The sequence below is a fragment of the Ahaetulla prasina genome, chromosome 1, assembly GCF_028640845.1.
Source record: "Ahaetulla prasina isolate Xishuangbanna chromosome 1, ASM2864084v1, whole genome shotgun sequence".
NCBI lineage: Eukaryota > Metazoa > Chordata > Lepidosauria > Squamata > Colubridae > Ahaetulla > Ahaetulla prasina.
In genome coordinates, this window is record NC_080539.1 from 79,644,709 (window position 1) to 79,672,559 (window position 27,851).

Sequence of the window (27,851 nt, forward strand, 5' to 3'; positions counted from 1 at the left end):
GGTAACAGCAGGCAGTCTCGTAAGTACCTGGGTCCTAAGCCATGGAGCGCTTTAAAGGTGGTAACCAGGATCTTGAAGCGCACCCGAAAGACTACAGGAAGCCAGTGCAAACTACGGAGCAGTGGTGTTACGTGGGAGCCACGAGCGGCTCCCATTACCACTCGCGCAGCTGCATTCTGGACTAACTGCAGCCTCCGGGTGCACCTCAAGGGCAGCCCCATGTAGAGACCATTGCAATAATCCAGCCGAGACGTAACCAGAGCGTGAGTGACCGTGCATAAGGCATCCCGGTCAAGAAAGGGACGCAACTGGCGAACCAAGCGAACTTGGTAAAAGGCCCTCCTGATTTAAAGAAAGATAGAAGCCTTATAGGAACATACATAAGACAGTGATTCAGTGACAGTGTCAGGCTGATAGCTCTTGAAAGTAAGTGCATGAAGCATGAATATTCTGTGCTAAATTACCAGTTTAGCATTCTCTTACGGCTAAAGAATTACATTAGCCTCTTTTCTGTAGCTGACAAGAAGTGATTAGCTAAGAAATATAAAAAGGGAGTAAAGGAACCCCTTATACCTTTATACCTAAAATAGGCTGTTTTATATAGGCCTGACAATTAGTCCTATGCAGATAAATATAGCCATCAGTTTTAAATTGTACGCCTTAAAGATACTTGAGTGAAAGAATCAGAGGATTTAAAATATATCTGTACTTGTGACAGAACTATGTATTGTTACTATGTGTTGTTTTATAGAAAAATGTTTTTCTGTTTATTTAGATCTTTCTGGAGTGCCTCGAGGTACACCATTATATGGGCAGCCATCTTGGTGGGGTGATGATGAGACTGAAGAGCAGAATGGCTGTAGACAAGATGGTAAACCTGAAGAGAAAGCACAAGAAATAGTAGTTTTAGGTGAGGTTATCCAGAAGGTAAATCCTCCTGTAACTTTTTCCCAGATGCTTTTCGCAAGTGGTAAGGTTTGTATTTTATTGTATACTACTCTTCCTTCTAAGTTAATAATTTAAAATGAAAATTCTTGTATATTGGAACAATGCGGGTTCAGAGAAGAGAAGAAAAGGTCAGTATATTGTAGATTATTAATTTCTGTATTATTCTGATAACATGTAGGAATGACTTTGAAACACAGGAAGAAGACCCACTGCCTAGACAACAGCGTGATAAGAGGCAGCTCAGTCTGCAGGTTGGGGAAAGTATGGGAAGACTTCAAAGAGGACCCACCTTTGTTTTTGAGAAACTAAAAGGAGAGGAAGGGAAATTATGTGTTCAAGAATCTTTGCGATATAAATTTAGCACATACTTAATATAGAGTTAAGAGAGAGAAGCAAAAGAAAAGGGGGCTGAATCAATGTCTTGGCTCCAATTCACAGCTTGATGGAGCAAGCTCATTTCAAGGAAGTTCAGTACAAATGTTGAAGCATGAAAACAGCATCGAGGAGCACTTAGAAGGTTTGCAGCTTAGACTAGAAAGCAATATCAGGATTGATATCAAAGGAGAGGTTACAGAAGCATAAAGACTGGTGTTTTGATGGCTTAAGGCTTTTCTTTATCTCTCTGGCAAATTGTTGTTCAAGTACAGCTTAATGCTATTTAGGAACAGCCCAATTGCAATCCAGTTAAAACGTTTGTAGCTATTTGCAGTGTATCTATGGAACTGGTGCTAGCTCCAGCAAACCACACATTTTAGATCAAGAATGGTAAATTAGCATTAAAAATATTTAGTTCTATGTGTTTATTGATGTGCTTACAAATAAAGGATGGGTTATAGAAAAAAGAGATATCTGTTTATAATCTCAGAATGGGTGAAGTTATTACACATGGAGATCTTGGTGCCCTCTCAACTTGGTTGTTTTCTTACAGACATTTCTTAATCCAGCTAGGTAACACAGCAGTGCTAAAAGGGAGTGGGGTTTTCTCTGATTATAAAAATATAGCAAATGAGCTGACTTTTCAAAATTTTATTACTTTTATTTGGGATATGTAATCTTTTTTAGAACAAGGATTACATCTAACATAGTATTCAGGTCACATTCCTGGACAAAAGTGGAAGCGACTAGCAGAACTAAATTTTAATTTCCGTATAATACTTATTAAAATTAATTAAAATAGTTTACTACCCATTTATTTAATAATTTATCCTTCTTTTATATTAAAACTTTGGGAGCTTGTTAGACTGAACACAAGGTTTTTGAGACATATCATTTTTATTAAAAGGTTAATATATTATTTGTTTTTCATTTCAAACTTTAAATATTGGATTGAGATATTGTATGCATTTCAGAAGTAAATACAAATACCAAAGTTGTTTTCCAGGAATATTCTGAAATTCTGTGACAGTTAACAAAATAGGTCTCTGTTCGATAATCTGAAAAATTCAGAGCTACTTCAGCAACCTCTACACAAAACTGCACATAACTTATTTAAATGTTTTTAAAATAACTTTGATCAACCTATCTATTGAATCAGTAAAAAATAAAAAAAGGTAGTGCTTCAGAGTTGTGGAACTGTTCACTAAATTGATTGAATGTACTGAAAGAAGACAGTGGGAAACCATTTCTATAATGCCATCAAACAACTGTTGGGAACCCATTACAAACTAAGACCAAAATAATCTACTTGTCAGGGTTCCAAGGAACACTCCCAATGAAATAAAGCTCTGAGGCTTGAGATTCCTCAAAGTTCCAATTTATTAGAGATGTCATGTTGACACAGCTGGGAAAACCCGAAACTGAAAGCTTCCAGTTTTCCACACCCAGTTGACAGTTCACAGCCCTGCCCCACACCCACAAATTCATCATCACATTGTCCAATCAACTCTTCACATTCAATTGGATACAATCTTCAGGCAGTCTCCATCAGACGCAGGATGTCCTTGAATACAGAATGTTGTTATGACTAACTTTCTACCGCTCCAACAACATCCCCCTCCCAATATCCCCAGCTAAAATATGTGGCAGTTAAGAAGCAAAAAAGAAAATTGCCTTCCAAAACTGACACTACTTTTGCATTGAATTAGAATCATTGATCCTACCAGTTTATTTAATGATGTGTCTATATAGAGTTTCAAAGAAAAAGACAAGTATTTGAACATTCTGAAAAGTGATTTTCTTTCTAGCAATCTTGACCTTATCTTGATGCATAAATTTCTGCTATAACAATATTTAAAAATATACATGCACACATCAAGAACTTTTAAATAGATTTAGAGGTTATGCATGTGAAGAGGGAGTGATCTTATTAATTGACAAATAGTTACTAGAAAGAAGTCTGAGAACAGGAAGGTACAGACAATGTTTCCAGTGGAGAATTTTTAAAAACAATTTGACTGTATTGAAAATCATTTTTATTTTTTCCTATGTAATGGAATGTTGGAAAAAATACGTTAGGAAATTCTCCCAGTGCATTTGATCACTGTAAGATTTTTGTGTGTGTGTGGATATTTATTAAAATCTTGGGTAGCATTTCACTATATCTAACTGTCTTGGAGTTAGGCAGCATCAGAACTGAATGAAATAAATAATTTGCTTTGATAATAAATCATACATTGTTTTTCTTATTTTAATTATATTTAAAGCAACTTAAAATAAGATTAATAACAATATCAGATTAATCCATATTAACCTCCAGTTTTCTCGGTTTTTAAAATGGCAATTCACTGACTAGAAGAGAAAGGATATAGCATGGTATGATTTAATGAGAAGATTGAAATACTAGATTACTTGCTGCTAAGCCAACTAGATGCAATTAGCTTTAATAGCCTTAAGATAATCAGATTACTTTAATACCTTTTTCCACCTGCCATAATTGAAAGCTTTGATGGAAAAATATTACTGAGGAGTCACAGTTGGCTCTAATCAAATGCAAGAGACACAAAGCTGGCTGAGAAATTCTGGGAGTTGAAGTCTACAAGTCTTAAAGCAACCAAGGTTGGAGACCCCTGCTATAGAACATACTATAAATATTCATGAAGTGTTTGCTGATAATATAGGGTGTATATAATTAAGCATTTTGCTGTTTATTTTCACTTTTAAACTACAGGTAGTCCACGACTTACAACCACAATTGAACACCCAATTTCTGTTGTTAAGTGAGATATTTGTTAAGTGTGCTTTGCCCCATTTTACAACCTTTCTTGCCACAGTTATTAAGTGAATCATTGCAGTTGTTAAGCTACTAACATGGTTGTGAAGTGAATCTGGCTTCCCCATTGACTTTGCTTGTCAGAAGGTCTCAAAAGGTGATCACATGACCCTGGGACATGGCAACTGTCATGCATATGAGTCAGTTGCCAAGTGTCTGAATTTTGATCAGGTGACCATGGGGATGCTACAGTGATCGTAAGGGTGAAAAAAATGCTCCTAGGTTACTTTTTTCAGTTTCATTGTAACTTCAAACGGTCACTAAAAGAACTGTTGTAAGTCAAGGACTACCTGAATCTCTCTTTTTAATCTCCATTCAATTGTTCAGGCATTTACTTGTTAATATCTTGCTATTTAGTGCTCTTGCAAAAAGAAAGCAAAAAAATATGGCAATTCATTTAACTTCAGCCTATTAATAGGTTTGAGCTTTCATTTACCATTGGCAGTTACATAGGCACTTCATAATCAAGATTTCCCATGTGCTCTGAATACTTCATCATTAAAGTTCATCATAAATGTGTTGATTCAGGCCTTCCCTACGGTTCAAAAAAAATACTGGTGTGATTATGAAATTGAATAAAATGTTGTGTAAATTAAATTTTGCCCTTTAGATCTGGAAAATAATTCTGAAATTGCCTATAGGAAGATAAATAATTCTGTTTCTGCCATATCCTATACAAATTTTAAACTGGTTTTATTTGACTATTATTTAACTTACTGGCTTACAGTAATTGCATAGAATGTTCTTAAACAGAGATTTGCAGAACTAAAATAACTCAGTATTCAAAAACATATAGGCATAAGTTGACACTGCATGAAAACTGCAGAATGCTGTATATGTGCCTCATTTGTTTCTTCTCCATTTGCTTCATTTTTGTCATTTCTGCAACTGTCCATTGCACGTTTACTCTATCAAAGATCCCCCAACTCTCAATGATGCATCAACATGAGTATTTAAGAAAGAATGGGAGATCAGCAAAAAGCTGATGCTAGCAATCAGAAACATTATCATTGGATATAACCCAATAAATAATGTGAAGCTTTGAAATAAAATTGGAACTAGATAAAAATCTATAGGACACCAATTATAAATGCAGTCTGTCTTTTCTAAAGACTATCCTTTGATAGTAAACCCTTGAAAAATGAGAGATCACAACATTTCATAATGACTAAAGACGTCCTGGATTTTACTACAATTCTGCCATTTCACTGTCTGGGTGCTTGCACAGCCTTTAATGTTTAAATCAGTTTTTCATCTTGTCAATGGTTTTTGTAGTTTTAAAAGATACTACTGATTCCAGGCTAGTAAATTTTTCCAGACCCAAAAAAGATTTTGACTTCCTTAGTTTTAATATTGATAAATCTAATTCTGTGATGTCTAAAAACGGGCACAAAGCAATTATTCTGATATTTTAGCGTTACCTGTGAATTTGCTATCATATAACTTCAATATAGGATACTTATCTCCAAATGAACATCCCCAGCAAATGTGTCTCATCGTTTTATATACATTTGTATCTTTGTGTGTGTATCTCATCTCCTCCAAGTGCCAATCCTTATGTAACAAAATTTGTTCCATTCACAAGTATAAGAAATCTAATAAATAAATAAATAAGAAAGAAGTATGAAGATTCAAGAAAAACTGACATACAAAAATATTGTAAGGGAAAAGATGGAGCAATGGGGATTGAACACACTTGGTGATTCTAGAATGCCAACTGACTTTTGTGGAAGGAAGAGGGGAAAAATAACAGCAAAGCAAGCAAGCAGGAAAATACCTTGAAGTACTTTGGAAAGGACAGAGCTAGTTGGCTACAACTCTACTTTAAGACTTACTGCAGGTTTCTCTTCTGAGGTAAACTTGAATGGAAATAATAAACCAAAACTCTTCAGAGGGAATAGGCCAACCAAACTTAACTGATTAGTAGTTTTTCATCAGAGCTTCTGGTTATTGAAATAACTTTGCTATGCAGTTAAGCCTGGATCAGTTCATAGACTTGAAATTATTATTGACATGCTGAGGAATTTTGGCTAAAAAGAATTGTAAATCTTAACATTTTGGAACAGTTTTAATTAATAAAGACAACCTTTCTAGCTTCATTTTAAGATTTTTTTTATTTAGATTTTTTTATCCCACCTTTATTATTTTTATAAACAATGCAGCAAACATTTATTTATTTGTTTGTTTGTCAGATTTAGAGACAGTCACTCACAAAGTGGTTTGGTGGTGTACAATTAAAAATATTAAAACCATACAAATGTATTTTAATAAAAGGCAGTGAAAACAAGTACAGAACAATTAACATTTTAAAAGCGGGGGTGGGAGACGGGGTACTTCAAGGCACTAACCAATCCTAATGTTGCATGCTCCTCTACGAACCTCATATGAGTTGGCAGAGCCAGGACTTCAAACTCTTCCAAAAGGCCAGGGGAGTGGGGGCTGCCTCACCTCTGGGGGGAAGATATTCCAAAGAACAGGCATGATGGCGGAGAAGGCTCTCTCCCTGGGCTCCACCAGTTGAAATTCTTCTAACTGGTGGTGTCTGCAACATACTTTCTCTTCTTGACTGGGTGGGACAGACTGATATAATGTAGGGCTTTAAAGATCGTAACAAATACCTTGAATTGGACCTGGAAGCAAACTGGCATCCAAGTGTTACATGTGCCACTTTGAGGTGCCCAAAATTGCTTGTGTGCTCACGCTCTGTACCAGCTGGCTATACCATAACGGTGGGCCAAAACCACTCAAGCAGCTTTCCTGCCTAAGATGGGACTAGAACTCAGTCTCCTGCTTTCCAACCTGGTGCCTTAATCACTATACCTAATTGGCCCCCAATTTAGATTACTAAATATAGTGGCTTGTTTTACAGTATAAAATTTATAATGAGGTTACAAAATAAGTAGGAAATAACTTGGCCAGAAATGGAATTATTCTCTGCCATCATTACTTTGTATGGATGGCTGCTTCTCTCTACCTAGAAACAATCTGTTGTACTAATGAATATCATAAAACTTCTGTTTCACGTTCCTGTTACATAGAATCCTTTTCTTTTGCAGAAACAATGGTTTTCATTTGTCTTAGGTCCAAAATCCCATCCGGTCACAGGAAATACTATGTTTCAGTTCAGTTTTTGGTCTTCCACAGTCTTTGCTACTAGCCATCCCTGACTTCCTTACCCAGTTTGCTCTTTACGCCTGTCATTCCTACCTTGTTATTAACCAGTGCTGCTCCATGTCTGTCCTAAGCATTTTTTTGCTTCCTGCTGTGTTGTGCTTTCTTCCATTTCTAACAAAAGCTTGTTCTCACTTCCAGAATCCTGCTTTCTGATTTTGGATTCATATGTTCAGTTAGTTATTCTCATATATATACAATTCATGTGCTATATAGACCATTCTACACTGCGTGTTAACCAAGCAACTGGCCCATTTTGTTCCCCACCAATGCTGCATTAAACGTACAATATCCTGGCAGAGAACTCCTTAACGTTTTGCATGCCACAGTACTTGCTACAGGGGTCGTGGGATTTAACCACCAGAAACCCAGTAACTGCTTTAACTTTAAGAAGAGAAAACGTGAGAGATTTTATAAAAAGCATATTGGGAGATCAGTCTGAACAGTATGATACTTTAAAATCTTTATATTCAGTGTTATTCTGGAAGACCTCAATTCACTCAGCAAGATTTACTCTACTTTCCATTTCTCCTCCTCCATGCCTTTAGAAATCTCAGCTCTCCTCTCAAAGTTCCTCCAGCCATGTGGAACACATTTGGGGAATACATGGCAAGAAGAAAATCGTTTAGTTGATGGATATTATTCTTTTAATAACAAGACCTAGTTGAACATAATCCACTGATTTTGATCCAAGTGGATATTCTACATGGGCTATAAAAAACAGGATTCTGTATGAGAAGCTGCAGCATAAAAAAACAAATTTGGTAACAGCTACCTAAACATCAAAAGGTTCTGCTTATCCAGGTGAACCTTTTAGTCTATAAAAAAGATACTAGACACATCGGACTGGATATAAAGACAGTCTTGTCTATACACACAGATAAACATGCTAGATTTGTTGCTTAAATGAATATTTTATAAATGCATATTCTCTCCCCCCCCAAAAAAAAACACATTTTTTGATTGATTACATTACTGAAATTTTCTTTTAATTGATCTGAATTTGTCTCTTTCCCAGAAAACAATAAATTGTACATTCCAGAGCAATTTTCTTCTGTCTCGAATCTTAACAGATTGTGCATAAAGCTGTGTGTCTCAATTGGATGTAGTAATCTTTCAAAATTAGATAAAAGTTTAACATTTTATCATTACTGTAAAACAGTGGAAACCTCAGCTACAAGACTTCTTTTAGATTGGTGATCATAGAATACTGTATGCTATTGCTAATTCATTACTATTGTCATTTATTTTTCAACTATAAAAATAGATACAGAGCTGTTTCCTGTTGCCATTCTAAAGAACCTTTCTGTTTAAATTAAATGTGATTATTTCTGAAGAACATCATGGAATCTGCTTGCAGCTTGCTTTGTTGAGCATTTTAAAATTAATTCTGCATAATATGGGACCATTATTTCATCCATAGTATAAGCATAATGAAAGATTCCTAAAATGTTATTAATTTTTTGTTTTTTATAAGCATCTTAAACTAAATTATGCTTCTTAATTCAGCAATTTCAACTTACTATCCAATATTCTTTTCAGCAGCAGTTGCTTGTGGTTCTGTTCACATCCTTGACACTTGACTATCAAGGTTATTATGCACAAATGTTTTAACATTTATTCAGAATGTATACCGTCTTTCTTCTTCTACTACATTCTTTGTTCATCAGAAAATATGAAATTTATAGTTCCACATGTTGTTGTAGGGTGGTTGTTTTTTTGCTGCTGTAGTAAATTTCATTTTAAATTGATCTTCATTTCCCTTCTGTAATTTAAAAATTAAATTTTCAAAACATTTCTGAAATCTTTGCCGTCTCCCTTATTTACTTGATCTTTCCAGGAATATTTTTAAAATATAACTAGGTATATTTAAATTCTGCATTAAAGCTAAGCCTATACTTGGATTTCAGTATTGGCCCATGGAGTTGGAAATACTTTCTTTAAAAAAATCATCTCTTTGATATCATCTATGACTTCAGTAAATTCAAATTCCAAATTTTCTCTGGATTCCTGAACTTGCAGTTGGGCATGCTAGTTTTTAATGCATGTCTCCAGAATTAAAAATACCAACAGGTATTGGTGGAGAAAAACTGCAGGTCTGAAGCTGTTTTTCATTCTTTCTGCACAAACCGATATTTCTTTTTCAAGAATTTTCACCTGGCTTTCATACTGATTCTGAAATTCCTTGAAGACTTGGGTTGCACAATATTGGAGAATTCAATTTCTTTATTTTTCTTAATAGGAGGCAGCACAGATGGCAAGCAAGCTGAGGAGCAATCTGCAGCTGCAACTGGAGAAGAATCTTATCCTTTTTGTAGGGAACCAAGTTATTTTGAAATCCCTACAAAGGAAGCCCAGCAACATTCACAAACACCTGAGGGTACTATTCATGAGATCCCAACAAAAGATACACACATAGCAGGGGCGGGGCATGCTTCATTTACTATTGAATTTGATAACAGCACCCCAGGAAAAGTAACCATCAAAGATCATGTCACAAAATTCACTCCAGATCAGCGTCCCAAGCCTAAGAAGTCTCCTTCTGGTGCTCAGGATCTCTCTGGGCTTCAAACTGTGATGATGGCACCGGAAAGTAAAGTGGCAAACTGGTTAGCACAAAACAATCCCCCAACAATGATGTGGGAAGCATCAGAAGAAGACTCAAAAAGTATTAAGAGTGATGTTCCAGTCTACTTGAAGAGACTGAAAGGTAAAATAAATAATTTCAGCTTTATTTCTTTTGCCTTGAACACATAATGTAAGTATACTTGCTAGAAATATATACAATTACTACACTTCGTTGGGATTCTTACAGGTCAAAACTTTTTAATCAAAGCATTTTGATTAATAGCAAATTGTACCAGGACCAAAATACTGTGCTTGTTAAAGCTTGTGATGTTAACTGAAACATCATTACAGTTATAAAATAAATATTTCCTTTAAAACTTGTATACATAAACAGATATAATTTTCCAATAACATTTTAAAATAGGATTCAAGTGAAAATAGGATTTCTGGCATTTTTGTATTCATAACTAAAAGAAACAAACAATGTTTTCAGCTAAAAGTAGATGTAATGATTATAATGGTTAAAATATAAATATAAAGACAATGGGCAGGTTCCAAACAACAGTTCTATGAAATAGAACATTCTAGAATTTTGTTTTGTTTTGTTTTGTTTTAAAAAAAGACCTTGTGTTTTGGACATTTTTGGAGATAGTCTCCAATGTTGTGTTCTAATGTTGTTGGATTATCAGAAGGTTCTGTATTGCTGAGTGTAGAATGCATTGCAGTAACGTACAGTAGTGAACATCTTGTATGCAAACCCTAGCCGTGTTGTGTTACTACTTCCAGCCTTGACTCCTAGATAATATGCATGTAAGAGGCCCAAAAACAATTACTGACTATGAAGTAATTGTTACGAAGACTGTTATGAAGATGAAAGCATGTTATTCAGGGCTTGTCTTTCCTGGTCAAGAAAGAATATTGAAACTTACTCAGTATCTAATCACAACTGTTTTTGTTGTTTTCTTGGAGAGAAAATAGCCGATCAACTTTATGGAGAACCCTTGAGAAATTATTGCATTTATGTAGGAGAAATTCTTATTGATAATCTTGGCATTTTTTTACTGTAAAGACTTCCATATTATATAGTTGCTTTATATTTATTCAGGTAGATATTTTATGTTTATTTAGACATTTTTCCATGTGATTCTAAACTGCATTTTAAAATTAGATATATAAAAATTAATATTACTGTATTTAGCTCTGTTTCTACAATTAATTTTCACAAGAACTATTTAATTAAAGCAAAAAAATCTTACATTTTATCTCTATTAATGCAAATGAAGGAATGTATTTTGGAAACCCAAGGGATAGGTCTAACTTAAGCAGATTAATAATTAACAGGTGTAAAACCTATGCAATAGTTATTTTTGCTTTCTACTTTTCATGAACATTTAGAAGTAAGTTTTCTTTCCTGGTTCATGAGGTGTTTTTAACAAGGAGTTAATATATTTTGATTGAAATTTAAGTTCTCTCTTGTGCCCTCATTTTGGTAGTATAGTGTTCAGATTTCATCAGAACATGATTGGTTAAGAATTGAATGTCTTTTGAATAAGGCAATTCAAACACTTGGTGGTGAGCTGGCAAATGACTCCATTATTGTATAGCAAGTCTGAATGAGTGTTTTGTTGCTATGGGAAGCCTGAAAACTTGTTAACTAACGAACCGTTGAGCTTCTAACAGAGAACCAAATACTGTATTTGTATTAACTTTGGAATGCTCTTTTTATATTATGCTGAATATAGAGAGCTAGCTTTTTTTTTTCTTTGTCTTTGCAGGAAATAAACATGATGATGGAACACAGAGTGATTCAGAAAATGTTGGGGCACACAAGCTCTACAGTAAACGTGCTGCACTTGAAGATCATTTAAAGCATCATTATACTGAACAGAAAAAATTACATTCAAAAGCTCTGAATGTAGAGAAACATTCTAATCAACCTGTTTTAAGTCAGACTGCCTTTATGATTGAGTTCTTTGATGAAGGCCATCCCCGGAAGAGGCGATCGTATTCTTTTTCTCAAAATATAGGAGGTTTGTGCCCTGAAACACCTTCTCCAGCTTCCCTTGCAAAAACTGAAAAAGTGAAACCTCCCCCATCATCAGCACAGAACAACTCCGCCCAGCACAGGGCAGTGCATGCAAAACTTCTCAAGCAAAAATCAGAAGAGCCTTCTGCTGCACTACCTTTCTTACAAAGTGCATTGCTAAGAAGTTCAGGAAGCCTTGGGCATAGACCAAGTCCAAACGAGGACATGGAGAAGAAGCTAAAAACTCAGCTTGTTTCAGTGAATCTTGAAAAGGATGATGATGACCAAAGTGATAAAGGTACTTACACTATTGAACTGGAAAATCCTAATGCAGAGGAGATGGAAGCACGCAAGATGATTGATAAGGTAAGCCATATAAATGTTTGCTATTTTAATTAACTATTATTTGTAATGGACTTAATATAGGATAATAGCAATAATAATTATTGGACTAACGGTGTTATGATATATTTCTTGAGAAAGATACCACTCACAAAGCAAAACTGTTACTATGTTGTACAGTGTTTTCCCAAAGCTGTTGCTACTACACCATTCCACTATTGCTTAATCCTAATGTACTGCTTAAATAGTGCCATATACTTGCCTTGTTTTTTAAAATCTGCTTTCCAGAACTGATATGAATTTATATCCTCAGGTTTTTTTATTTCCTCCAAAGCTAATGAAATGAAATAAGGTAATATTGCCCAATTTATAAGTTGCCTTGTATTGAATTTTTTAAACAACTCTTATAGTTAAATGGCAGTATAAATCAAAACTGTTTTATGTTGCTTACTTGTGCACTTCCTTTTAAGTTACCGTATTTTTCGGACTGTAAGGTGCACTTCCCCCCCCCACCACAAAAGTGGGTGGAAATGTCTGTGCATCTTATAGACTGAATGTTGTTGAAGCCACGCCCACCCACCAGCCCCTACTTTTCAGCCTTTGCTTCCTTGCAGCAAACAGCAAACAGCCTGGTCAGCTTCAGCACAGTCTGATTTAGCACGAGCAGCTGATTGGCAGTTGGATCTGTCTCCTGGAATACCGACAATCCAGGTGTTTCAGGCTGCGGGAATTGCCGCAGCTGCCTTTCACTGACTCCACAAGCCCCATTTTTGGCCTCCGTAAGTCCCATTTTCAGCCTATTCTAGGTGGTGGGGATCGTTGCCGATTGCCGCCGTTTGGTGGTGATAGGCAGCGGCAATCCCTGCTACCTGGAACAGCTGATTGTCTGTATTCCGGGAGGCCGATCCAACCTTGTATTTGGGGGGGAAAAAACAATTCTTCAAAACTTGATCAGTTTTTAATTACTATAACTATTAATTTTTCATTTTGTAGAAAAATATAATTTTTATATAAATATATATTATAAGTGATATATAATTAAATATTTGTAGTTTTAAATATATTGGTAGAAAATGTTATTCGTAGCCAAGAAAACATTAAAAAATAAATACTATGACAACCAGAATAGTTCATTTTGTTTTTAAACTCCTGTAATGGAGTTTAAATTTTCATCATAATTTTCTGGTTACTATCCTTAGTAATAAAATCCCCATCTGAATGAACATTTCAGCAGTTCTATGGGTCCTATTAGGCTACAACTTACTTTACAGATCTAGTACGTAATACTTCAAAGGAGCTGATATTTCACAATGTCATATACAGAATGAGCTGGGGGGGAGAGATTATTCTACAATTCTAAATACAAGTCTAAGAAATACAATATTAAAAAGTATGTGTGTGTGTATTTTCATTCAGTAAAGAAATAATTTCATATATAGGTCAAATCGAGGAACCAAGTATTGTTTAATGTTTTATTATCTGAAACATGTGAGTCACTGTTTTTTAATTATTAGTCTCTACTACTTCTGGTGAATTATTCCATGTTTGCATTTCTTAACATGTGTATTTATGTATCATCCTTAAAGTTTAAATACAGTAAATTGTCTCAATTCTGTGTCTAAATCAATCTGCAGCTGGATGATCTAGGATAGAAATAAGACTTGAGTAAGAAAGAAAGTAGTCTTCTTTGCAACTCTGTTTTGCTCTTTTCTCTGTTGACTTTAGTACCATGAATGAGAGACACATGCAGGTACTATATTACTTCCCCCCCTCAGATTAGAAAAATAAATTCAGTGCAGTAGCAGTGTAGTCCTGCAGTTCTGGGGTACTTTTGTCAGTTTTATCACTTGCACTGTGGAACATTGTGTAGTCCTTTCCAATAGCTAGTTTGGTATTTTGTTAGGAGTATTGCAGGCTCCCAATCTAGTGCTCTAGGAAGAGAAAACCCAGGTTAGAATGGGAATTGCACAATTTGGGATGGAGAGGAGAAGGTCCCAGCAAAATATCTCTCTGTCTCTTCCTCTCCCTTTCTCTCTTTCTTTTTCTCTTTCCCTCTCTCCCTCCCTCCCTCTCTCTCTCTCTATCAGTATATTCACAGGTACTGATACAGATATAAATAAATAGATACTGGTCTTAAACAAATTTTGTTTATGCCATAGTTATTAGCAAATTAGATTTAAAAGGCTTAAAGTTACCTTGTATTATTTGATAACAGGTTCCATGAGGGCCTTGCAAAAATAGGAAAGAAATAGTGACTTATTTTGTCATTGGTATATTGCTCAGTCATGTTGTGCATTAATAGAATAAAGATGAATTTTTAAGAAAAAAAATATTGCGGTGGGAAACTGATAAAACTTACAGATTGCACTTGGTGAAAGTGCTTTTAAGTGCTCAGTCATGTTGTGCATTAATAGAATAAAGATGAATTTTTAAGAAAACAAATATTTTTTTTAATTTGCATTTATATCTCTCCCTTCTCCGAAGACTCAGGGCGGCTTACACTATGTCAAGCAATAGTCTTCATCCATTTGTATATTATATACAAAGTCAATTTATTGCCCCCAACAATCTGGGTCCTCATTTTACCTACCTTATAAAGGATGGAAGGCTGAGTCAACCTTGGGCCTGGTGGGACTTGAACCTGCAGTAATTGCAAGCAGCTGTGTTAATAACAGACTGTCTTAGCAGTCTGAGCCACCAGAGGCCCATATTGCAGTGGGAAACTGATCAAACTTACAGATTGCACTTGGTGAAAGTGCTTTTAAGTTCTATAGTATGTGTGGGCGGGGACAACCCTGAGAGCACACTCTTGGAGGCATTGTCTGTTTTTAAAGGATTTGCCAAACAGGATGGAGTAGGATGGTAGCCAAGCTCATTGCCTGTATTTAAAATCATTGGCAGGCTGCCATGTACCTATTGGCATTAGCAGGACACAGTTGCTACATGGACCCACACCTGACCCATTGTAAGATTTCTTTAAGGAACTGAGGGGAAGAAAGAAGAGAGTGGGGGCTGGGCAGAGAAAATTGGCAAGGGAAAGAGGAGTTGGATCACAGTGGAAAGAGAAAACTAGCATATACGCGGACAAAAAGAGCTGATCTCAACAAATGGGAAGGGAGTGGAGGACAAAGTAGAGCAATTAGACAAATGGAGGAAGAGGAAGGGATTGGGTATCTTATTTTAAAGCTTGAAAAAAGATGAAACAATAGCATCACAAAGAAAGAAGCTTAAAAAAGGGTTTCCTGTATCCAAAGTCACAGGAAAAGACAGCCGAGGAAGGGAGTTAGCACTAGATTTGTAAAAGTGTGGAAAAAACAGTGAACCTTCCTGTATCTGAGATAAATCTTCCCTGGATATCTTCCTCAGGAAATATAAACTGGATTAAAAAAGAAGATTTTAAGTAATAGCCACATCAATAGTGAAGTTATCTATCTACAGTAGAGTGCAGTACTGCTGTTCTCCTATATTGCATGACCTGAAAGGTGTTTTATAATATAATTGTCCTGTTGGAATAGCTTCCTATTTCAAACAAAAGTATGCCAGGTTCCAAAAATCCTGGGAAACTGGTTGTTGCTTGAATTAGTTTCATCAATCTCCCTCCCCCACCCCAAAATAGAATACAAATTTCTAAATTCTCATTTTGCATAACCATGGCTAACAGTCTCAATTGTTATGGCGATTTTTGTATTGTATTTTGATTTATTTGCATTGGCTGCTTCTTAAATAGGCGCCAGTCAAATATTAATATCTGTGTTTGTACTCTGAGTTGGAGTATATACTTGAAAGTACAGCATATATGACTGCAGTCCAGTTTCCCATGTGATGTTGATGACAAAATAATCGAAGCTGACTGTGTACACTTAAAACTGAGAGGGGTGAAGAATCTGTACATGCTCAAGGCTGATTTAGACTTGCCCACATACCTACACTGCGAAAAAATAGAATAGAATAGAATAGAATAGAATAGAATAGAATAGAATAGAATAGAATAGAATAGAATAGAATTTTTATTGGCCAAGTGTGATTGGACACACAAGGAATTTGTTTTTTTTTTGTTTTTTTTGCTTAAAAAGTTTTATTTTAACATTCATATCCAATAACATATTTAATGTACCATCATATACAATTAATCGGACCTGCCCGGTCACCACCCCCTTCCTTTAACTCTCTTCCCTTCTCTACCTTCTTCTACTTTCCACGACCATCCTCCCCCTCTCTTATCTACATCCTCTCCTCCTTCCTCCCTACTCCTTTCTTCTCCCTCTTCTATCCCTCTTCCTTCCTTTCCTCTTCCTCCTCTTCTCTTTCCTATCTCCTTCTCTCTTCTACTTCCTTCCTTCCCATCATTCTGAAATGGTAGCCAGGCAGCTCTGATCTTACATTGATTATACATCTTCAATCATCTCTGTACATTAACCATCAATCCATTTTATACCTCATCCCCTCTCCCCCTCCCTTCCCCTCACCCCCCGGGACTTCCCAGAACCGAATACAGGGTATAAAACTAACAGTCAAAAATTAAAATATAACATAAATCATAATCCATAGTCACTCCTTAAAACCTCGACTCCCCGATCTCAGAAATTTCCAATTGAGTTCGTATTTGTTCTTCATTAAAGTACATAGTTTTTAATATCCAACCTTCCTCAATCAGTACCAAAACAACATTCTATCTTCCAATATTCATCAAGGATTTTTCTGAAATATCTTTCTTCCTTAAGCAGTCTCTCAAGAATAGTTCATATTTCCAACTTAATTTCTTAAATTTTACTGTCCAACCTCCAAAGATAAACAATAATCCATCTTTTCATATCTTTGGTATCATTTACATACATCAAATCAGATTACAAATATTATTGTTAATCCTATATTATCTCCACAATATGTCAATTATAATAATTAAAATCTTCACTTTACCTTACTTATATCAAATAACATTATTAAAATTACACCTATAACTTATCTAAAATATATCAGTTATAACAATTAAATTCTAGTTAACCATATAACAATATTACATCCATCTCTCAAATATAATATTTAATCCAAATTAAATTTTACTATCTATCCTCCAAAATTCTATCTTCCTATTCCTTTATACCTCAAATATATCAAATAGTACCCCTATAATTACACATTTATATCCAAAATAAATCATTTACAAAAATTAACCATAATCATATATAATAAAATTAAACATTCTCACTCCCCTTATCTTCTATCTTACACATTTTCCACCATCTATTCACCATTCAACTTAACATCTATCGATAAAGGGTTCCCAATCTTTAATACATTAGTGTAGAAATCTCGTGCTTTAAAAACTGTATTAAGAAAATACTTTCTTCCTTTATAATTCACTGTTAAGCCAGTTGGAATCTCTCATCTAAAATATATCTGATGTTTCTTAAGCTCATCCACTAAAAAGGCAAATTCTTTTCTCTTTCTTAACATTTTAGGAGGAATTTCCTTCATCATTATTATATCTTGTCCTAGTATTTGAAATTTATTTTTATAAAATGCTTGCAAAATTCCATACCTAATCTTCTTATTTGTAAAATAAATAACCACATCTCTCGGTAAACACTTCTGCCTTGCCAACCAAGAATTAACACGATAAATTTTTTCAATATTAACTTCAAAATCTTCTGGTTCCACTCCATCTATCTGAGCAAAGGCCTGAATAAAAATCTCTTTCAAATTTTCTTCCTTACATTCTTTTAATCCTCTCACCCTTATAGCATATTCCATTAATTTATATTGTAATATAACCCTTTCTTCATCTGCCCTATCTACCTTAACCTGAATATCGTCTATTTTATTTTCTAAATTCAAATTAATTTGAACTTCATCTATTTTCCTTTGCAAATCTAAATTAATTTGGTTAATTTCTTCCAGTCTTTCCTCTGTTTGAATACTAGATAGCAATAATGGGTTAATTGATTCCTTTAATTTTTTCATCTCCCTCCTCTGTTCTTCCACCATATCTTTAAAATCCAATATTTCTTTCTCCATTTCATCAATTTTTTGATCTATTTCTGAAAGATGAACCTCCATAAAAATTCCTTAAGCCATCTTTAATATCTTCTTTCAATTTCTGTATCTGAAGAGAGGAAATTTCCAGTAATTTAGAAGTAGTTAAATCTCTTTGCTTGAAAGCCATTTTTAAACTAAGTAATACCAAGAAGATGGAAAGAAAAAAAAAGAAAAAAGAAAAATTCAATAAACTTTTCTTCTTAAACACTGTAATAAAAAGATAAAAAAGGATAAAAAATAAAAAATAAAAATTCCATTTAAAAAAATATCTTGTTATATTCTTCTTAAAGGTTCCACGCCAGCAATTGTAATAAGCATTTCCTTAACTTTCACTTCCAATATACAAAACGCCATTTACTTGCACAAGGAATTTGTTTTTGTGCATATGCTCTCAGTGTACCTAAAATAAGAGATACCTTAAAGGCTTAATGTATAAGCAGAGGTTGCAGAAGGCTGGAGACGGGCCGTTGCAAACCTCCCAAATCCCAACTACACTGGTGTGCGGAAGTGTGTTGATTAATTAATCCAACTACCTGTTCGGTGCTTACTGTTTGAGGGACCACTAGCTTGAAGATTAAAATTCACTGACATATAAAAAGAACAGCTATGCAATTTTCCTTGAATGACAGACCCATATGTTTGCTCATGTTCAGTGCAGAAGAAATCTGCCCTGATCTTTAGTGTTTCTAAGTAACTGGTACTGCTTGAATTATTATAAATACCATGTTTAATATTAGTAGATGTGTACGTTCCTGTTTTATAAATTGAATTGCTGTATATATTTAGATTTTCTACTTCTATGTTACCCGTATTTTATTTATTATATATTATTGTACTGTATTTTATTTTGTTACTATTGTTTACAGTTATTTTTATTCATTTTTCTCTAGCATTGTTGTTTGACCTAATTCCATCCATTTTTATAGATTTGTGCTGATCGTTTTCTATTGTTCTGACAAATTATATAATCAGCTGTCAGTGTTCCTTTTGTCAAGAATCTCACAAAGGTTAAATGTGTCTTTAATGACAACAATCTCTTTTACAATCCCAGTTTAAATGCCATGGTTTAAATGAATGCTGTAATATTCTTTACATTTAGATTTAGATTTAGATTTTTAGAAATATTTCAGTTATTCAGAGTGATATTTGCTATTGTGCATTCCTGTTATATAGATATGATTCTGGCTTGATTTTTAAAATTTTTAATTTGATTTTATGGGTTTGAAATTTCTGTCAATTTTATAGGGTGTTATTACATTTTAAATTTGGCCATTTGAATAAGTTTTTTAAGGGTTGTTTTTTAGTATTGTATGTATTGTTTCTTTTGTATTTTATTTTGGCTGTTCACCACCCTGAGTCCTTCGGGAGAAGGGCGGTATACAAATTAAATTATGATGATGATGATGATGATGATGATGATGATGATGATGATGATGATGATGATGATGATGTATTTAATAATGTAAAAAAGAGAATGCTTCTTTAGCTCCATATTTCCATTGTGTATTTCCTACTAACCAGTAAGAATTGCTTATTATATATGATAACATATCATGGTTATATACTTCAGTAAATCCTGCATATTTTCATCATGTTCATTCTCAACTGAAATAAAGTCTGAGCCGAATCAGAAATTATCAAAATTTGTATTAGTAATAGTAATTAGTGTTAACAGCAACAACAACTAAATATTCTATCTATATGTTATATCATGAGGAAGCTGGAAAATCAGAATAAAGATTGATCTTTATTTATCTTTGATATGATGACAACTGTTCTCTCAGAAACCAAAGTAAGCATGAAATATCTGATCAAAACCTTTAAAGAAGAAAGTTAAAATTTGGCCTCTTCTTGAACATCCAAGCTCATTGTAAGCAAATGTCAAAATAACAATTGGTGAGTGTCAAAATTGGAAGTGATGGTGAAAAGACTGAATACATTAGAATTGACAGTGAAGAGATTGAATATATGCAAGACTGCATTCCTTCTTAGGATCACAGATTGATCAAAGCAATGAAGACGATTTAGAAAGTAACTTATTGATTGATCAAAGCAGTCCAGAAATAAATTGAATTGCCCTGAATCACACAGCAGTGATTTTATTTATTTTTATTTTATTTATTAAACTTATATACCGCACCATCTCCCATAGGACTCAGGGCGGTTCACAGGCATATTAAAACAATATAAAACAATATAATAAATAGACTTTTAAAACCCAGATTAAAACTAAATATTATCAAGGCCTGATCACTAAAACAATAAGAACCAATAAAACCCCATTAAAATTTGTTTAAAACATTTTTATTCTTAGGCTAGTCCCACGCGCTGAAATAATAGAGTCTTCAGTTCACGTCTGAAGGTCCGGAGGTCAGGGAGTTGTCGTAATCCAGGAGGAAGCTCATTCCACAGGGCTGGTGCCGCCACAGAGAAGGCCCTCCCCCTGGGGGTCGCCAACCTGCATTGTTTGGTCGACGGCACCCTGAGGAGGGCCACTCTGTGGGAGCGCACAGGTCGTTGGGAGGCAATCGGTGGCAGAAGGCGGTCTCGAAGGTATCCCGGTCCTAAGCCATGGAGCGCTTTAAAGATGGTAACCAAAACCTTGAATTGCACCCGGAAGACTACCGGTAGCCAGTGCAGGCCGCGCAGGATAGGTGTTATATGGGAGCAACGCGGTGCTCCCTCTATCACCCGCGCGGCCGCGTTCTGGACTAACTGGAGCCTCCGGGTGCTCTTCAAGGGGAGCCCCATGTAGAGAGCATTGCAATAGTCCAGGCGGGAAGTGACGAGGGCGTGAGTGACCGTGCGTAAGGACCGTGATGAACATGAATCAAGTATGGAAAAGCAAGGATATCAGTCTGGGAACTAAACAAGGCTGCACTGTGGCTGGACATTAAAGCCAAGATCAGCCAAACCAGAAAACAATTAAAAGAAGCCATACAAGATTGGGAAAATGAGGAGAGAAGTGGTGCATAGAATCGCCAAGAATTGGGATTTGATTGAACATCATGATCAATAGGACCACATAAAAATGAGTGCATTCAAACCACCTTTTTAAAGGATATGCTCAGCCCTAATTACGAATAATTTAAAGACCTATCTTGAGGATGGGACCCGATCTTTATATGAGATTCACGACAGAGCAGTGTTCTTGAAATTAAACAGATTTGTTTGGCTAGATAGATGACTTTTAAACAGATTTGTTTGGCTAGATAGATGACTTGTAAACAGATTTGTTGGCTAGATAGATAACTTGCCTGGGCACCAGATGCATATTAATTTAATTAAAGGGAGATAGAATAGATACTATTTCAGGGTCGATGTCTGTATATTTAAATATATGTATTTTACATAGTTACGTATTAAACAGATTTATGTGACTGTTCATCCTAGAGGGCGGTGAAAAAATGATAAAATATAATACCCTTTAAGAAAACTACTTGAGAAAATTTCTCTCCCAATATAAATACACATGTGCTAGGCTCCACCAGTATTCTGGGTTTAATGCTGGGGGGAAAGGCAAGTCTTTGTGGCCTTCTAGAACAGCGGTCACCAACCGGTGGTCCATGGACCACTGGTGGTCCGCGAGAAAATTTTGGAGGTCCGTGGAGAAATCTTTTGTATTTTTGCCAGAATACCCTGGTGGAGGAGCTGCAGCACAAGCGGGCCAAAGCAGTGATTGTGATGGCTGTGGGAGCGAAGCACTACTTGCACTTGCACAGCACGAGCATTCCGCCTCGGTATATTTGCCCAGCCGGTGGCGCAAAGCAGCCCTCATCTCCTGCTGCTTGGGACTCGGAGTATAAATGGTGACTGGTCTGGGAACCAGCCGGATTTTGTTCTCTATTGCGGATGCCAGATCGGCCCCCTGCAAACTCTTGTCTTTCAAGGAGTGCTCGCTGAAGCAGCACGGGCAACTTTGGCCGGGCTCCTTGAGAGAAGAGAGCTTGCAGGGGGCTGGTCTGGCATCTGCAATGGAGAGCAAAATCTGTCTGCTCCCCTGATCAGATGCCATTTACAGCTCTGTCCCAAGAGGCAGGAGACAAGGGCTGCTTTGTTCCACCGGCTGGGCAAATATACCGAGATGGAATGCTGATGCTGCGCAAAATGAAATAGAGAAAAAGAGACAGCATGAAAGAGAGAAAATGAGAGAGAGAATGAGAGAGAGCACTGACTTCTTGGAAGAAGTGCAGGGCCCCCCAAAAGGGGATATCTTACATTAAATATCAACACCCCCCCACCTCAATTTTGTGAGTTCAGCACAGCAGGCAGCGGTCCTTGCAGGCGCGCCTTGTCTCTCCAGAGCACTCTGCCCCCTCCCACTTCTGCCCGCCTCCTCCTCCTCCCAGAGTCTCTGGGCTGCTTACTCAGCCAGAGAGAAAACTCAAAGGGTGCTCTGCCACCCAGCTTGCCCGCCTCCCCAAGGATGTCGCCCGGGGGGCCACTCTCTTTGCAGCTCTTGCTCAAAGTCGCCTGGCTCTGAAAGGGACGCGCAGAGAATCAGAATCAGAGAGAGAGAGAGAAAATGAGAGAGAGAGAGAGAATGAAATAGAATCAGAGAGAGAGACAGAAAATCAGAATGAGAGAGAGAGAGTGGGGGGGAGAGAAAGAGAGAATGAGAGAGAAAGAGTGGGGGAGAGAGAGAAAAAGAGGGGGAAGAGGGGGGTAGAGAGAAAGCGAGAATGAGAGAGAGAGAGTAGGAGAGAGAGAATGAGAGAGAAAGGGGGAGAGAGAAAGAGTGGGAGAGAAAGAGGAGAGAAAGAGAAAGAATGAAAGAGAGAGTGGGAGAAAGAGAATGAGTGGGAGAGAGAGGGGAGAGAGAAAGAGAGAATGAGAGAGAAAGAGGGGAAGAGGGGGGTAGAGAGAAAGCGAGAATGAGAGAGAGAGAGTAGGAGAGAGAGAATGAGAGAGAAAGGGGGAGAGACAAAGAGTGGGAGAGAAAGAGGAGAGAAAGAGAAAGAATGAAAGAGAGAGTGGGAGAAAGAGAATGAGTGGGAGAGAGAGGGGAGAGAGAAAGAGAGAATGAGAGAGAAAGAGGGGGGGAGAGAAAGAGATGAAAGAGAATGAGAGAATGAGTAGGAGAGAGAGAAAGAGAATGAGAGAGAAAGAGTGGGAGAGAGAGGGAAAGAGAGAAAGAGAGAGGAGGGACAGTGCCTAAAGGACCCCATCCCATCACTGGGAGTCCAGGCGCTTCAGCAACTGGCGTGCTGGATTCATATTAATGGTTCGCGGGATTTAAAATTATGAACATGGTGGTCTCTGAGGTCCAAAAGGTTGGGGACCCCTGTTCTAGAAGGCCAGCAGAGCTGGGCCATTCAACATCAGGGGAAGTTATTCCATAAGGCAGGTACCATGATAGAGAAGTCATGAATCCAACAAGTGACCATGTGACTCTGTTTCACTGAGGGGATCCAGAGCATGCCTGTCCTGAATTGTTTTATGAAGCTCTGAAATTTCTGTTACTTGCTTAAGATACATTCCTGATACAAAGTATTGGAAACATTTTAAAATTTACCGGTAATTTAATAAATTCATATCCCACCTGACTCTCAGAAAATATATCTCCCTACATAAAAAGGATATGGATAGTTCAAAATCCCAACAAGTGATCCTGTGAACAAAGAACATAATGTACTTCTAGTCTTTTCCTTTTCAAGTGTTTCTTAAGAAATCTGAGGACTCAAATTGTGTGGGATGATGAAGTTGCATACGATGGGCTTATCTGCCTTCAGCCGCCCAAGTACTTCTTTACTTCAAATTTAGACCGAACCATGATGACATGCAAAGTCTGGAAGGAATTTCTATTCACCACTTAGCTTTCCTATGTGGAAATAGACTCAACAGTCAAGGCATGTGTATAAAACTGTATTTTTATAAAGTTTTGCTTTTACTGGCAATTAGTGAAAAGTATAAGTAAATCATCACAAGTAATATTGCTTAAGAGAAAAGGCTGAATATTAAATTTCCTTCCAGCACACAAGGGAAATTATATGTTTTTCTGAAATTGTGTTTCATGTTTAACAAGAACTAAATAACATTAAGCAAATTAATTTCTGATTTAACATACTGCTTTTCTGCATGTACAATATAATATGCATGGTTCTTTTCCCATCTATTTTACCCTTTCAGGAAACCTGGGAGAAAATATAGATATATGAATTTTACAAATAGGTTCCTTATTTAATGGGCAAATAGTTTTAAGATGTATTTTTTATTTAAGTAGGGCCTATCCTTATTTATCGTGTGGCTTATGAAGATATACATGAACGTCATGTGTACATACTTGTAGTCTTTTCTTACTGACCACTCATTCAGCAACCATGACCAATCCTCAAAGTTTTGGCTGTCACTACATTCCTGTGGTGATGTGATTGCAATTTGAATGCTTGGCAACCAGCTTGCACTTATGACGGTTGCTATGGTCATGTGATTACCATTTGTGACCTTCCCTACAAGCTTTCCAAAAGGAAAGTCAATAGGAAAGGTGTCAGGGAAGGTCTTAAGTCATAGTAATCTCTCCCTTAGACCTTCTGCACATGCACCATGCCGTGCCATCTACATCTCAGTCTTCCTGTGTGCATTTCCTGCTATATCTCTCCAGCTTCCCGTACTCATGTCATAGCACCCTCTTCCTCCCCTGTCATCCCCCAACTCGAGCACAGCCTGCACTGTCCCTCCCAAGCCCTCCCCTAGCCTCTCCCACTACCCTTCAGCAGCCCCATACTCCTTACCTGGGACTTCCCTGTTTTAGATTACATGTGATCTCTCCTGGCATTTACTTGGAACTTCCATGACTTTGGTTTCCTGAGAAAGACCTGTGTATCTTCAGGCTATAATGGCAACTGGTACTATGGGCATTGTTGTTGCTAAGCAATGCAATCACTTGACATTACACTTCATGACCGCATCACTTAAGAACAGCAATCCTGATCCCAACTGCCGGCATAACCTGAGGACTAGTTATTGGAGTTAGTTATTGGAGAGAGCAGAGATCCCCAGGATGCATTTCAGTTGCAGTTGTCAATTGTAGGTATCTCAGATCTGACTTGTCATTATACTTTGTAGTAATGAGAAATTGTTGAAAATCTAGGAAGAAGCCCTTGTTTCCATCTTGACTATTCTCAGGTAACTATCAGAACAAAAAAGAATAGAAAAGTAAAAAAAAAAGAACTCCCGAATATTAAGAATGGAAAAATAAAAATAACAGTTTATTATACTCAGATAAACAGCAACTTACCAAAATCCAGTCCTAAAAAGGAAAGCTTACCAGCAGCTATAAGTCATTAATGCTGAAGTGAGGCAGCTTCTCTCAGGAAGGAATAATATCCTATTATGTTATTAAATTAAGTCACTCTTTAATCTAAACCATATCATTGGTTTTCGTTAATTTTAAACTTCAGTAACAGTATAATGCATGCTTATCTTATGAACGGCTTTACATCAAAGATACTTTATTACAAAATTGTTTATTATTCTCAGAAAAATAAGCACAGTCAGATTTTCTTACTACTTAAATGGGAAACCGGGCCCTTAGTGTGTATTAGGAAGAAAAATTAAACATTAAAAAAAATCCCAGAAGATTATGTCACACCATTTCCATACTGTTAAGAAAGACTCAAATTTGACTTTGGGGAGTATTTTTTAATAGAAATGATAAAGTTCTGGTTGTTTTGAAGGTCTCAAATAAAGATAGAACTGAAAACAGCTATAGATAGTGGTGTAACTTCATTTCTAATTAGGAAATATATTTATAATGTTTGCATAAGTGCATCCTTATGAACTACTAAGCACCCTAGTTCTAGAAAATATATGTATAATGTGGAGAAATATATTGCTATTTTTTTCTTCACAAAATCTCAATATTTAGGATCCCCAAATTTCATGTGGCATACAGAGATCTTTTCCATATGATACCAGAATACATACTGTATGTAAATGCAATGACACTTTATTAGCAAATAGCAAGACTTTACTATACAGGTAGTCCTCAGTTTATGACCACAATTGAACTCTAAATTTCTGTTGCTAAGTGAGACATTTGTTAAGTGATTTTTGCCCCATTTTATGACCTTTCTTTCCATGGATGTTAAGTGAATCATTGCACTTGTTAAATTAGTTACATGATTGTTAAATGAATCTGGCTTCCCCGTTGAGTTTGCTTGTCAGAAGGTCGCAAAAGGTGATCACATGTCCCCCAGGGTACTGCAATTGTCATAAATATGAATCAGTTGCCAAGCATCTGAATTTTCATCACGTGACCATGGTGGTGCTGTAATGGTTGTAAATGTAAAAATGGTCATAAGTCATTTTTTTCCAGTGATATTGTAACTTTGAAACAAACTGTTGTAACTCGAGTATGTCTGCATGAAAAATCCACACTTTTTAATATTGAGCATGAGATCCAAATTAGAATAGAATAGAATAGAATAGAATAGAATAGAATAGAATAGAATAGAATAGAATAGAATAGAATAGAATAGAATAGAATTTTTATTGGCCAAGTGTGATTGGACACACAAGGAATTTGTCTTGGTGCATATGCTCTCAGTGTACATAAAAGAAAAGATACGTTCATCAAGGTACAACATTTACAACACAATTGATGGTCAATATATCAATATAAATCATAAGGATTGCCAGCAACAAGTTATAGTCATACAGTCATAAATGGAAAGAGATTGGTGATGGGAACTATGAGAAGATTAATAGTAGTGCAGATTCAGTAAATAGTTTGACAGTGTTGATGGAATTATTTGTTTAGCAGAGTGATGGCCTTCGGGAAAAAACTGTTCTTGTGTCTAGTTGTTCTGGTGTGCAGTGCTCTATAGCGTCGTTTGAGGGTAGGAGTTGAAACAGTTTATGTCCAGGATGCGAGGGTCTGTAAATATTTTCACGACCTTCTTCTTGATTCGTGCAGTTCCTCAATGGAAGGCAGGTTGGTAGCAATTATTTTTCTGCAGTTCTAATTATCCTCTGAAGTCTGTGTTTTTTTTTGTTGGGTTGCAGAACCGAACCAGACAGTTATAGAGGTGCAAATGACAGACTCAATAATTCCTCTGTAGAACTGAATCAGCAGCTCCTTGGGCAGTTTGAGCTTACTGAGTTGGCGCAGAAAGAACATTCTTTGTTGTCCTTTTTTAATGATGTTTTTGATGTTAGCTGTCCATTTTAGATCTTGCGATATGATAGAACCTAGAAATTTGAAGGTTTCTACTGTTGATACTGTGTTGTCAAGTATTGTGAGAGGTGGAAGTATGGAAGGGTTTCTCCTAAAGTCTACCACCATTTCTACGGTTTTGAGTGTGTTCAGTTCCAGATTGTTTTGGTTGCACCACAAGGCTAGTCGTTCGACCTCTCATCTATATGCGGATTCGTCATTGTCTCAAATGAGACCAATCACTGTTGTGTCATCTGCGAACTTCAGTAGCTTAACAGATGGATCGTTGGAGATGCAGTCATTGGTATACAGAGAGAAGAGAAGTGGGGAGAGCACACAGCCTTGGGGGGGCCCTGTGCTAATTGTACAGGTATTTGATGTGATCTTGCTTAGCT

General features: G+C 36.3%; 1 protein-coding gene across 6 annotated transcripts in view; it reads left to right on the forward strand.

The window, feature by feature from the left end:
• Positions 1 to 27,851, forward strand: part of CEP170 (centrosomal protein 170) — a 90,419-nt gene that overhangs the window by 29,306 nt on the left and 33,262 nt on the right. For all 6 annotated transcript variants that reach the window (XM_058165545.1, XM_058165542.1, XM_058165541.1 and 3 more), the window contains exons 7-9: positions 776 to 910; positions 9,570 to 10,037; positions 11,671 to 12,287. In XM_058165545.1, coding sequence (XP_058021528.1) covers positions 776 to 910; positions 9,570 to 10,037; positions 11,671 to 12,287 — 1,220 coding nt within the window. The remainder of the gene's footprint in view (positions 1 to 775; positions 911 to 9,569; positions 10,038 to 11,670; positions 12,288 to 27,851) is intronic.